This window comes from Scyliorhinus canicula, chromosome 1, assembly GCF_902713615.1.
Source record: "Scyliorhinus canicula chromosome 1, sScyCan1.1, whole genome shotgun sequence".
In the NCBI taxonomy this organism is placed as follows: Eukaryota; Metazoa; Chordata; class Chondrichthyes; order Carcharhiniformes; family Scyliorhinidae; genus Scyliorhinus; species Scyliorhinus canicula.
This window is the reverse complement of record NC_052146.1, coordinates 95,987,093-95,999,754: the sequence shown is the minus strand read 5'-3', so window position 1 is coordinate 95,999,754 and position 12,662 is coordinate 95,987,093. Positions and strand designations below refer to the sequence as shown.

At 42.3% G+C, this 12,662-nt stretch overlaps 1 protein-coding gene and 3 non-coding genes across 4 annotated transcripts in view; all 4 read right to left on the bottom strand.

The window, feature by feature from the left end:
• The window catches only part of LOC119965281 (pumilio homolog 1-like), a 195,433-nt gene that overhangs the window by 28,143 nt on the left and 154,628 nt on the right, over positions 1 to 12,662 (bottom strand). The window contains 4 exon segments of the mRNA XM_038795805.1: positions 1,337 to 1,630; positions 5,318 to 5,461; positions 8,312 to 8,450; positions 9,876 to 10,021. Of these exon segments, the coding sequence (XP_038651733.1) occupies positions 1,337 to 1,630; positions 5,318 to 5,461; positions 8,312 to 8,450; positions 9,876 to 10,021 (723 nt within the window).
• LOC119978720 lies at positions 6,688 to 6,773 on the bottom strand. Its single transcript, XR_005463550.1, has one exon. It is a non-coding gene; the product is annotated as a small nucleolar RNA SNORD103/SNORD85 (small nucleolar RNA).
• LOC119978715 lies at positions 9,437 to 9,522 on the bottom strand. Its single transcript, XR_005463549.1, has one exon. It is a non-coding gene; the product is annotated as a small nucleolar RNA SNORD103/SNORD85 (small nucleolar RNA).
• Positions 10,699 to 10,785, bottom strand: LOC119978713. Its single transcript, XR_005463547.1, has one exon. It is a non-coding gene; the product is annotated as a small nucleolar RNA SNORD103/SNORD85 (small nucleolar RNA).

Genomic DNA, 12,662 nt, shown 5'->3' with positions numbered 1-12,662 from the left:
AATGGTGCAGAGCGCCCAGTAGTTACAGATATGGGGGGGGGGGGAAGGATTCTCCGAACCCCACGCCGGACCGGAGAATCACCGCAACTGCGCCACGACGCCGGCGCGCAATTCTCCGAGGTGCGGGGAATCAGCGACATTTGCTCTGGCGCGGCGCCGGCCGCTGGAATCGGCGGGGCCGCCGATTCTCCAGCCCGGCTGGGCCATGCGGATACGACAGAGTCCCGCCGGCACCGTTTACCCCCGGTCGCTGCCGTCGGCAACTCTGCGCGAACAGTCGGGGTGTGGCGTGTGTGGTGGTGGTGGTGGCTCCGATGGGGTCTGGCCCGCGATCGGGGCCCACCAATCGACGGGCCGACTCCCCCCCACTTTCCTGCGTGGCCGGCCCCTGAACATCGACCCCATGTTGAGTCGGGGCCGGTGCGCTGAAGAAGTCCTCCGCGCATGCGCAGGTTGGCGCGGCGCAGAAGGGAGGCTGGAGTGGCGTGAACCTCTCCAGAGCCTTGCTGGGGGCCAGAATCGATCGTCCCCCAGCCCGTTTTGCACCGTTGTGAAACCGCGATGGTGTTCACGATGGCGCGAACACTTGGGCTCCATTTTGGAGAATCGCCCCCATTATCTTTCCAAACTTGTCTTGTGTCCAGAGAGGGCAGTTTTGAGCAATCACTGGGCAGAAATACTGGTGACTGCACGTGTGCTTTTGTTATCACATTGGGGTATGCATTGGGGTAATACTTAAGAGCAGGAGCTTAACTGTTATTTTTCTGAAAGTGTATTGATATTATGCTCTCTTGTGGCAGGACTGAAGTATCACGTTGCAACTTGCAAATGTGTCATTATCCTTTATTTCAAGCGAATGCATCAAAATCAAAATTCAGATTATTGTCTGGTGCAATACTTTCAGAAAATATATGAAACTTCTGGCTTCGAAATATATTTGAAGAGCACAATTAGTCTTTAAACAATGTCTTGGTGTGTTTGCTAACTAAAATGTGAGTACACATGATCGATAAGAAAACGTGATGATTCAGTTAAACACAGCTTATTCAATGCTTCATCGTTAACAATATGCAGCTACGGGCAGCACAGTGGCGCAGTGTGTTAGCCCTGCTGCCTCACGGCGCTGAGGTCCCAGGTTCGATCCCGGCTCTGGGTCACTCTCTGCACATTCTCCCCGTGTTTGCATGGGTTTTGCCCCCAGAACCCAAAGATGTGCAGGGTAGGTGGATTGGCCACACAAAATTGTCCCTTAATTGGAAAAAGTTAATTGGGTACTCTAAATTTATTTAAAAAAACATGTGCAGCTAGCATTGCAATCCTACAATTAGAAATGTACCTGCTGATCCAAATCCTCCAAGTGCAGATCCAAGTGTAGCCCCAAGTGAACTAGTGCTTCCAAAACCCAGCGAAGTGCTGCCAGGCTGGCCAGACCCCTGAGAGAACAGTGAGTTGCTTTGTGAAGTGCTCGACAGGGAATTGTTACCATAGAATGAGTTTGAGGCCAAACTATTGGTGGGCTGCTGTTGTTGTTGTTGCTGGGGCTGCTGGCTGCCCATTGGACGAAAGGAGCCATTTGCTGTCCCTGCGAGGCCACTGGCTGTACCGTTTGCTGACGCTGCTGCTGCGGCAACTGTTGGAACAGAAAGAAAAATCCACTGATGTGCCAGCTATTTCATGTATAGATGAATTTTGAATAAAAGGAATTGAAAGATTGTCAACATCTTTAAGAACATCACTGTGAGGAAGGCAAGACCAGACCTCCTTCCACTGAAGAATTGACATCAAGTTAAAATCTCCCTTTAAAACTATTTATAAAGATTATGTCACATCAATAACATCCACGTGACCAACTCAATTCCCACAAAGTCCTGGTGGAATTGGAGCAAAATAACACACAAGGTACTGTAGCACTTAGTGTTGCAGAAACACAGAATGAATACATGAAAGTATATAAAATTATATTAAAGAATCCTTCTATTTTTGATTGAGAGTATAGGGGGATATTATCAGAACACAATCTACATCACAATATGGAATAAATTATTGAAATGAGGCCATTGATTGAAACAACACTTGGTTAGGTTTTATGGTAGGTTTTGACATCAATAAACCCGAACAACTTTCATTGCAAGTTGTGTTGAGTTACTTCTAAAAATGTTCTTGGTTGTGGATGAGCTGGCCAAGTCACCTTACTTGTAGCAAATACATCACTTCTTAAGAAATCAGTGTTGACTGGAGCCACATGTAGGCCAGAGAATGCAGCGGTGGAGATTTCCTTCCTATTGGTTAGCCCGTTTGGTTTGAGATTCTATCTTGAGGGATGCCTCCCCCTGATCTGCAAAGAGCAGCCCCCAAAGATCGCCCACCCACGTGACTGCTCACACTAACCGTCTTAAGCATCGGCAGCATATCAGGGTTAACTGGCTTGGTAACGAATCCAATGGACCTGGTTGTCCATTTAAACAACCATTTTCACAATGCACATTAATGATCTGGAAGAAGGAACTGAAGGCACCGTTGCTAAGTTTGCAGATGATACAAAGATCTGTCGAGGGACAGATAGTATTGAGGAAGCAGGGGGCTGCAGAAGGACTTGGACAGGCTACGAGAGTGGACAAAGAAGTGGCTGATGGAATAAAATGTGGAAAAGTGTGAGCTTGTGCACTTTGGAAGGAGAAATGTAGGCATAGACTATTTTCTAAATGGAGAAATGCTCAGGAAGTCAGAAGCAGAAGGAGTCCTTGTTCAAGATTCTGTCACGGTTAACGTGCAGGTTCAGTCGGCAGTCAGGAAGGAAATGCAATGTTAGCATTCACATCAAGAGGGCTAGAATACAAGACCAGGGATGTACTTCTGAGGCTGTATAAGGCTCTGGTCAGACCACATTTGGAGTATTGTGAGCAGTGTTGTGCACCGTATCTAAGGAAGGATGTGCTAGCCTTGCAAAGGGTCCAGAGAAGGTTCACAAGAATGACCCCTGGAATGAAGAGCTTGCCGTATGAGGGACAGTTGAACAGTCTGTACTCGTTGGGAGTTTAGAAGGATGATGCGACCATCAATTCACTCAAGACACGAGAAGAAGTAAACTGTGGCCTTAATTGACTTACAACTGAGCCAGCCTGCGACCAGAAGAACTGAGGGCAGGCTCACAAGACCGCAGCACTTTATACTTCCGGTAGTGGGAGGAGCCATGGGCGGAGCCAAGGGTGGAGCCCTGTACATGCTCCTCATCTCCCCCTGTGGGTAGAGCCACGCAACGACTCACAGATGGAGCCCACAGAGACACAGTGATGCATAGTGTGAATTATACATATTATACATTCACCACAAAGGATGAGGGGGTCTTATTGAAATTTACAGAATACTGCGGGGCCTGGATAGAGCGGACGTGGAGAGGATGTTCCCACTTGTATGAAAAACTGAAACCAGATAAATCTCAGACTAAAGGGGTGATTCTTTAAAACAGATGAAGAGGAATTTCTTCAGCCAGAGGGTGGTGAATCTTTGGAACTCTTTGCCGCAGAAGGCTGTGGAGGCCAAATCACTGAGTGCCTTTAAGACAGAGATAGATAGGTTCTTGATTAATAAGTGGACCAAGGGCTATGGGGAGAAGGCAGGAGAATGGGCGTGAGAAAAATATCAGCCATGATTGAATGGCGGAGCAGACTCGATGGGCCAAGTGTCCTAATTCTGCTCCTATGTCTTATAAACGTGGTGGGGAATCCTATTTTACATTTCCTTTCTTGCCAAAAACATGCCCAATGGGGGCACGTTAAAAAGAAGCCTCACGCTTTTAAACAAGTGTTAAGATGTGCAGGACCAAGACAGGGAAATACGGTGAAGTTGAAAGTTTGGGTTGAGTTGACCCAGTATCTACCAATTTGCATTCAGAGAATAAAACATTCCTGAATTTGACAGCAAGGGGTAGTATTACTCATTTGGGCCAGAGATGTGGGAAGAAGGGCTGAACACATAATTGAACCGCAGGCAAATGAGATTTAATCTATAAGTGTGCAATGAAAGTGTCAATTTAATGTCTCCAAACTAACACTGGGCAATTTCATGAGCACAAAATTTGCCAGAAACGCAAAAGCAAAAAAGGTAAAGCATTAGAATGGATATGAAGTTGGGTAAGAGACAGGAACAATAGCGGTGAATGATTATCTTTTGGATTGGAGAAAGGTACATAATGGTGTTCTCCTGGGATCAGTGCTAAGACCACAGTTTCTCTTGATCTCTATTAATGTACAGGACACAATTTTGAAATTTGTGGATGAGACAAATAGCGATCCAAGAGGAAGATAGTGATAAATTTCAAGATGACAGAGGCTGGTGGAACGGCAGATATGTAGCCTACGCAATTTAATGCAGAGAAATGTGAAGTAATACATTCTGGTGGGATAAACAACAGAAAATGCAAACTAAAGAGTGCAATTCTAATGGGAGATACAAGATCAGAAAAACTTGCGTCTTTATGTGCATAAACTAATGAAGGGGTGTGGCAGATTGAGAAAGTGGTTAAAAACCCACACGGGATCTTGACCTTTATAATTAGAGGCATAGAATACAAAGCAAAGAAGTCATGGTGGGACTTTATAAAACACTGGTTTTGTCCCAACTGGAAGTGTGTCCAAATCTAGGCAGCACTTTAGGAAGAATGAGAAGGTATTAGAGTGCAGAAAAGATTAATGAAAATAGTTCCGGCTTTGGCGGGGGGTCACCCTCAGAGAACAAGAAGTTTATAGGAGATTTGTTAGAGGGATAGATGTTCAAAATCTTGAGGGGGCGAGGCAAAACCGATAAGTTAAACTATTCCTAGTGACAGCAAGATAAAGAACCAGAGAACATCAATACAAGGTGTTTGGCAAATGGACCAGAGGCGCTATGAGGAAAAACTTTATATAATGAGTGGTTATAACCTGGAATGCACTGTTTGAAAGGGTGGCATAGGCAGATTCGTGGCTTTCAAAGGAAAATTGAATAAGCACTCGAAAGGAAAGAAAATTGCAGGTCTGTGGGGAGAGGGACTAGCTAATTAGATGTTGCAGAGAGCTGGCACAAACTTGACAAATTGAGTTGCATCCTTCTGTGCTTTAGCCATTTCAAGATTTTTAACTTCAAAAGTAACAGTAAAATAACTAATATGAAAATAGCTAAGAAAGGAAACATCTACTGCAGTGTAAACATGAAGTTGGCATCTAAAATTACACAATGACCTACCACGGTTCAGTTCTTAGCAGGCAGCAAAAATGATAGGCCTATAAAAGGCTGATAAATAAAGAGTTTTCCTCCCTATTTTGAAACAGACAAACCTTACCTGCCTGCGCTGCAGATGGACTTATGATTACAGGTGCTGGAGCAACAAGCCTTACAGGAGCTCCGAGACCATTCCGAGCCCCAGTATTCACAACCAGTGCACCAGTCTGGTCATAATAAGCAGCTGGAGCTAGGACCTGATAACCTGAAATAAAAAAAGTGTTCTAGGTATACCTATTTGTATATATTACGTATTGACTAAAGTACTCATGAAAAAAATGGCCAAGTCTAAATACAATAATGTGAAACATCCTGGTATTTAGAAGTTGTAATCAACATATTACAGTTCAGCATTCATTAAACGTTATTTGTCTCCAGTATCTCAGCTGGTAAATTTAAAGTGTGGAGTGAAACAACCATACATACCAGAAATATCATAGGATCAATCCCCTGCTGTGTTGTTTTCTAAGTTTGCGGCAAAGGAACTGAAACAAGGGGAAGAATTTCAACTACGCCTGATTCTATTGGTGGAAAATCCCTTCTTGGAAGTCTCTTGTGGTCAAATTACCCATCAGTCACTAGCCTTCTCACAAAAGGAGTGATCATTACAGGAGAGTTGGAAATGGAAGGTGAAATGATGCCAACCTCTAGCTATTTGACTGAACTTCACCCCTTTCTACTCTCTTCCCTCTTTCTCACCCGTCCCCCCAATCCTCCTCTCCATTACCTAACATTACTCATCTCCAGCTACCTCTTGTTGAAGCCCTCATCCATGCTGTCAGAATTTCTGGGTGGGGCTACAAGTATTCCTTACCAAGCGTCCATATTTCAGTTAATTTGAAACATGGCTGCAACTATCCTCATTGGTTTCTGGTACTTCAAAACCTCCAAATTTCTAATTCCTCGGGTTTTTTTTTTTGCTTCACAGCCTGGTCCAAGCATATCCCTTTCAGCTCCCCACTCAACTCTCCATTTCACGAACCATGGTCTTTGATGCAACCCTCTCCCTCCACTAATGGCTGCTGTGCCCTTAGGCAAGTTGGCCCCAATGCTCTGTAAATCCTCACCACCCCCTCGATTTCTCTGAACTTTTTTTTTAAACAACCCACTCCTTTGATTAAGCTATCTTCTTTAGCCTCGTGTCCCATAGCTATTGACTACACTTCAGTGAAATGCTTTATGGCATTTTTTTTACATTATCTATACCATGTGATTGCAAGTTCTTGAAATCTAGATTTCCCAATAGGTCTGAAGATCACCCTTCCCATAAATTTACATTCAGACATGAATACTGACTGAGAGATAATTTTGGAATATAATAGGCCTGTGGGTAAAAACATGCAGTTCCTGTTAATTTATAATGATTCACTTTTTAAGCAAATTATCATTTAGACTCATACCATTATTCAAAACATCAAATTATCAATAATGTCTGGCTCAGGTTATTTTGAGTACAAGTAAAGTTCTCATAACTGAAAAATATTCTCAGTGAGGGCAAGTGTTTCATCATTGCCAGACAACATACCACCATGAGTCCAATGTTATGTGAAAACTGCTTTTAAATATATGATTAATCACTGTTATTATCTAATTGAGTGCTCCCTGTAGCCTGTACTGAACTGGTTAATTTTAACCAACATTTCTGTACGCCTGAAGTTGCAAATTACGGTTACGTTTCCTTTTTTGACCTTGTGCTTCAACAGTGACAACAAATCCACTAATAACAGAAATAGTTTATACTATAACCAAACAGTGAGCACTTGAAATTCAATCCAAGCTGGTGCTGCAATCAGGTTTACACGGTCCTCAGAAATTGCAGCACTCATGAAGTTTAAAAAAAGGTGTTGTTAAAATTCAGCAAGTCTTTCATTCGTTTAAAGTTGCCAAATATTTTTCTACTGCTTAAAAGCTTCTACTGCTTAGAAGCATTCTGTTCCAATCTATTTTCACGAATGAATGCATAAGCAACACCTCCTCCACGATAGTCCTTAATAACGGGGCTCCGCAAGGCTGAGTACTTAGCCTCCTACTTTACTCCCTATACCCCAGACTATGTGGCAAACTTTGGCTCCAACTCCATCTACGCATTTGCTGATGACACGACTGTAGTGAGTCGGATCTCGAAAACGATGAGTCAGAGTACAGGAGGGAGATAGAGAACCTAGTGGAGTGGTGCAATGACAACAATTTTTCCATCAAGGGCAGCACGGTAGCGCATTGGTTAACACAGCTGACTCACAACGCCGAGGACCCGGGTCACTGTCCTATCTGTGTGGCTCTCACCTCCAACAAACCCAAAGATGTGAGGGGTACGTGGCCGCGCTAAATTGCCCCTCAATTGGAAAAAAAAATTATTTTAAAAACTGCTCAGTCCATCTCGCAAACCCCCGTCTCATTCATTGACTCGGTCTACACTTCCCCTTCCCTTCGGAAAGTGGGCAGCATGACCAAAGATCCCTCCCACCCGGGTTATTCACTCTTCCGACTTCTTCCATCGTGCAGGAGGTACAAATGTCTGAGAACACACACTAACAGGTTCATAAACAGCTTCTTCCCACTGTTACCGGACTCCTGAAAGACTCTTTTATGGACTGATTTGATCTCTGCACACATCCTCCCGACTGAGTAGTACTACACTCAGTATGCTCACCACTCTGTATGCTCACCCGTTGCCTGTGCCTATCTATTTACATTGTGTATGTGTATTTATGTATGTCCTATGTTTTTTTCCCATGTATGAAATGATCTGCCTGGACTGTACACAGAACAATGCTATTTACTGTACCTTGGTACACATGACAATAAAACAAATCTAAATCCAATTGGCTATAATTTTATGCATACATAGCAGAATTGCGCTCCATAACATTTCTCAGAAAGTAAGAAACTTGATCAATTACTTACCAGAATTCAACATTTTGAACTTTACAAAGCTCAGCAACTAACTTGTTTGCACTGCAACACATATTTTTCAAAACACTCATACCGCCACCCATTCTTGACCCATGCCCCTAATCAATGCACCTGTGTGCAGCATGTGACATCAGTATTTTACCTGGCATTCCAGTGGCCAATCCCTGGCTAAAGGCTAGAGCTGAGTTCACAGCTGCAGCTGCAACCAGGCTGTCCGCTTGTTGTCCTTGCTGGCTTTGATTTGGGGTCAAAGGTCGCTGATTGGCTGCAGCACGCAGAACCTGAGGTACAACATATGGGAATATTGACACCATGCAACAGTACTTCAATGTGATTTCAAAGATACTGTGACACAGATTGTCACAATTTCATGATTTATATAAATCTATTACAGAGGATTTATTCTAGCTGGAAAGGCGGCACGGTGGTTAGCACTGCTGCCTCACAGCACCAGGGACCTGGGTTCCATTCCAGCCTTGGGTGGCTGTGTGGAGTTTGCACATTCTCCCAGTGTCTGCGTGGTTTTACTCCGGGTGCTCCGGTTTCCTTCCATAGTCCAAAAGATGTGGCATGGTGGGGTTACAGTTACAAGGTGAGGAGGTGGTCCACATGGGGTGCTCTTTCGGGGGGTCAGTGCAGACTCAATGGGTTTTGTGCTGTTGGGATACTATGATTCAAATCCCATCAGTCTGAGCGTTACCTCGGGACATCATTACCTACCTTACTAACTGTTTCCTGTCCCCTCTTTTCTTGAATGCGCTGATTCATCACTAAAATATTGTGGCACAGATGCCAAGCAACTTCTGGGTTCATCCAACAAGACATTATTCACACATGTGCCTCAACAGAACTTCGGGACAGTCTTGTGAGGGGATGGTAAGGGAAAGGTGCCACAACCAAGCCAGATTGCGCCCTCACTCTCATGTCTTTCAGGAGCTGATGCATTGACATTAGGCTTGCCTTTCCTAACACAGAGCTAAAGTCCAACCACAGCAACCCCAAGCTTAGTGATGGATAGGCTGACTTTTCTGCTCTGGTTCAGCAATTTGCCAGACAAAGGTGGATTATTAGGGAATCAACATCAGATTTCTGAACTAACCCATTATTTTGGCTGACGACAGAAATGTAGAACACTGCTGCTTAATTTTCATCAAGTAAGTTTAAAAGAGGCAATCCCAAAATAGATCAACAGCTCAAAATTGCACTGGGATCAACTTAACATCAAAGCACTTTACATTATTAGTTTTACCTGCAACAATATACACAGTCTGGCTCAGGTCTTTGAGTACACGACTGAAATTCTCATTAGCGAACACTGTTCTCAGTGAGGGCAAGTGTGTCATCATTGCCAGACTGACTTGTAAACGGATCAGGAATACTTAGTTAACATTTAATCCCACTTGTAGATCTTTTAAAGACAATCGGAACCAAATTCAACTTTACAATCTACAACTTAAGAACTTGAACATTTACATTTGATGGTGGCTGCAATAGTAGCATTCCTTGATGCAAATATATTGACGACACATCAAATAAACATGCATTTTTAAATTATTTTTATCCCATATTCAATGTATGTGGTCGTTGAAACATGTTTTAAAGTGGGCAAAATGTGCGACTGTTCGAAACCAAAACATATTAGCTCAGCTCCCTTGGTTCAACGTTAATTACTCCTGTACCACGTTATAAACAGATGGGTGACTTACCTGTTGCTGCCCTTGCTGCGCCTGTGATGCAGCTTGCTGGTTTGCAGAATTGTTAGCTGCTGCTGCTGCAGCTTGCTGCTGGAAGAGATTTGCTGGATAAACACCCCATGGAACACCATAGTACTGAGGTGGAACCACTGCAGGGCCTATCACAGTAAAATTTAGGGATTTAAAAAAGAACATACACTTTGTATCATTTACATTATTAGTGCATGAAACCTATACTTGGCTAAAACATATCACAACAAAGCTTCCATTATATTAGATATTCCAAAAATGCGTTATATTGTTTACTTATTGACTTGTCATATCTTTAATGCAATACAGTATAGCACAGGAAGTTTCCATATTTTAGAATAAGTTTTTCCCCGTATGTGCTGGTTATGATTTAATAAATTCTGAACCTTTACTTTTGCGAAAAGGAAAAAAAAACACAATTTAAATATGGTTGGTTATAGTAGATTTCCTTAAAATTAAACCTGGGTCAAGATGACTTCTAATGATGACCAATACATAACAGTATGCTTGTCAATTAAACAAAAAATGAGATTACAGAGTCACACTTCAAAACACAGCTGAACGAGATTTCCTTCAAGGTGAATTCATCTCACCTATGGCATCCAGGGCCGGCCGCTTGCCTACACAGGGAGGATGGAAAGAAAAGTTGCTTTGACAATTAAGTCAACGACTTTTGTGTCTCTTTGCTTCCAGATATATTAACATTGGCAAAGTAAAACCCAAACCTAGATATGACCCATTCCCCCATAGTAACATTATAAATGGCATCAATAGAAATTGACTTGGGGATTCATCATCAACTCAGTCTGGCTCAGGTCTTTTGAGTACAAAATTGAAATTCTCATCAGTGAACACTGTTCTCAGTGAGGGCAAGTGTGTCATCATTGCCAGACTGAAATCTGAAACCTTTTCCCAAATGAAGAGATTTCTTTTCTTTGAAAATGATCTGGTTCTTAACTTGAGCAAAACATTTTGTACCACTTGGGAATGTGTTCTTGCTCCATGCATTTGAAACTCACTGGAATTGGACTAGATTAGGTTCAACTGATTCTGTTTAGCAAACTTCTCATCAGTAATACAGTTGGAAAGGACACTTGATACTGCTCACTGAATAAGGTGTCATAAGGATTTGAGAAATACAACTAACATCCAGTTACAATAAAATAAACAAATTAAAACATGTCCTGCGATGCTATTTTACAAATTTTTTCAAGGCCATATTTTATCCTTGAAAAACTCAAATATTAGGCCAGTTTCATTAGGTTTGGGGAACATAATTTCTGTCACAAAGGAACTTTGTAGTGATGCACACGTGTAAGGCACAGTTTAAGATGTTCGCTAGCATAAGAGGCTCCATTTTATTGGATTTTTAGGAAAATTAAATAGATAAAATAACTTTCATACAAATTGCTACAATTCTCAGGTTCATGGGCTCCATTTTAAAACCAGAAGTAGGTGAAGATTTGTCAGGAAGGACAATGTAAATCTGCATGAAAGATCAACATGTTGAGAGAATGGTGGCAATACACTATAAACCTTAAATATCTTCCGAACAGGATTAATCTATGAAACAATAACCATTCAATAAACCACAACTGTCACCTTTCATGTGTGTTTTTTTTATGTATGAAGTACTTGTTAATGTGTCCAAAGAAAAAATTATTCCTTCAGTTCATTGTCCCTTCGCAGTAACAGCAGCTTCTTGTAAATACCAGTGTAATTCTCTCCCTCCCAGCCCCAAATTGAGGAAAATCTTTGCTAGCCAATGCTCTTTTGCCACTTATCACACGCAACATAAACTAGAATTGAAACAAAGCTTATTACGAGAAGAAAAGAATACAATAAAAGAGCTCTTTCACTGACTTTGGGACATAACTTCCTTTGGTGACAACATTCCAACAGAGTCCAAAACACAAGTCAATTATATTAACCGAAAAGGATCAGCGTGAGCACGAGCAGCAAACCTTTGAAGAGAACAGTAAATGAGAACTTACGTTGCAGCCTTTTGAGCATTTCAGCTTTTAGCACGTCTAGTTGCTGAATTGACAACATACTGTGAACAGACTATGTCAAAACCATATCCACTTACAAACTATCACCTATTCAGAGGCTGTTCAATTATCTGCAAAATCTAGCAGTCTGCTCATAATCCAACTCTTAACGTGTGGTACATGACCTTTTCAGAACCATCTCATGGGCTATTGTGTCAAATGGTAGTTTCCTAAATATTACACGGCTGCACACTCAGCTCACCTCATGAATACCATGAAAAGATTCTAATTCTGGATTTCTCTGCTGCCACAAACCTACACAAGGTACACGCATTCAGGAAGCCGAAGATTGCATTTCCAAACTCCCATCAAGCCACAATCTTTAAAAACTTTTGGCTGTTTTGGGGTTGCATGGCCTGTTATTCATAACGTGCCAGAAGCCACCTTTTGGCTGAAACAAAGAAATTGCCAGATGAAAGTAGACACGGACCATCTAGTCTGTTTTCTCACACCCTACCTGTTGCACGATACAATAATGGATTTGTTTGGTAATTATGGCAACCTATCTCTCATCACTTAAATCCATCTCATACCCAGATATGAGGCAAGGAAAACTCAGTGGTGGAAAGCAAAGGGAACGATAGGCCCAGAGTCACTTGTTCCTCCCAAGCATGCTACATTTGCTGTCTCAAATTACTTAATGTAGCTTAAAATGTTATTTTTGCCAAGAAATCTTATCTAATCTGCTTTGGAATTAATCTATGCTATCTACTTCCAC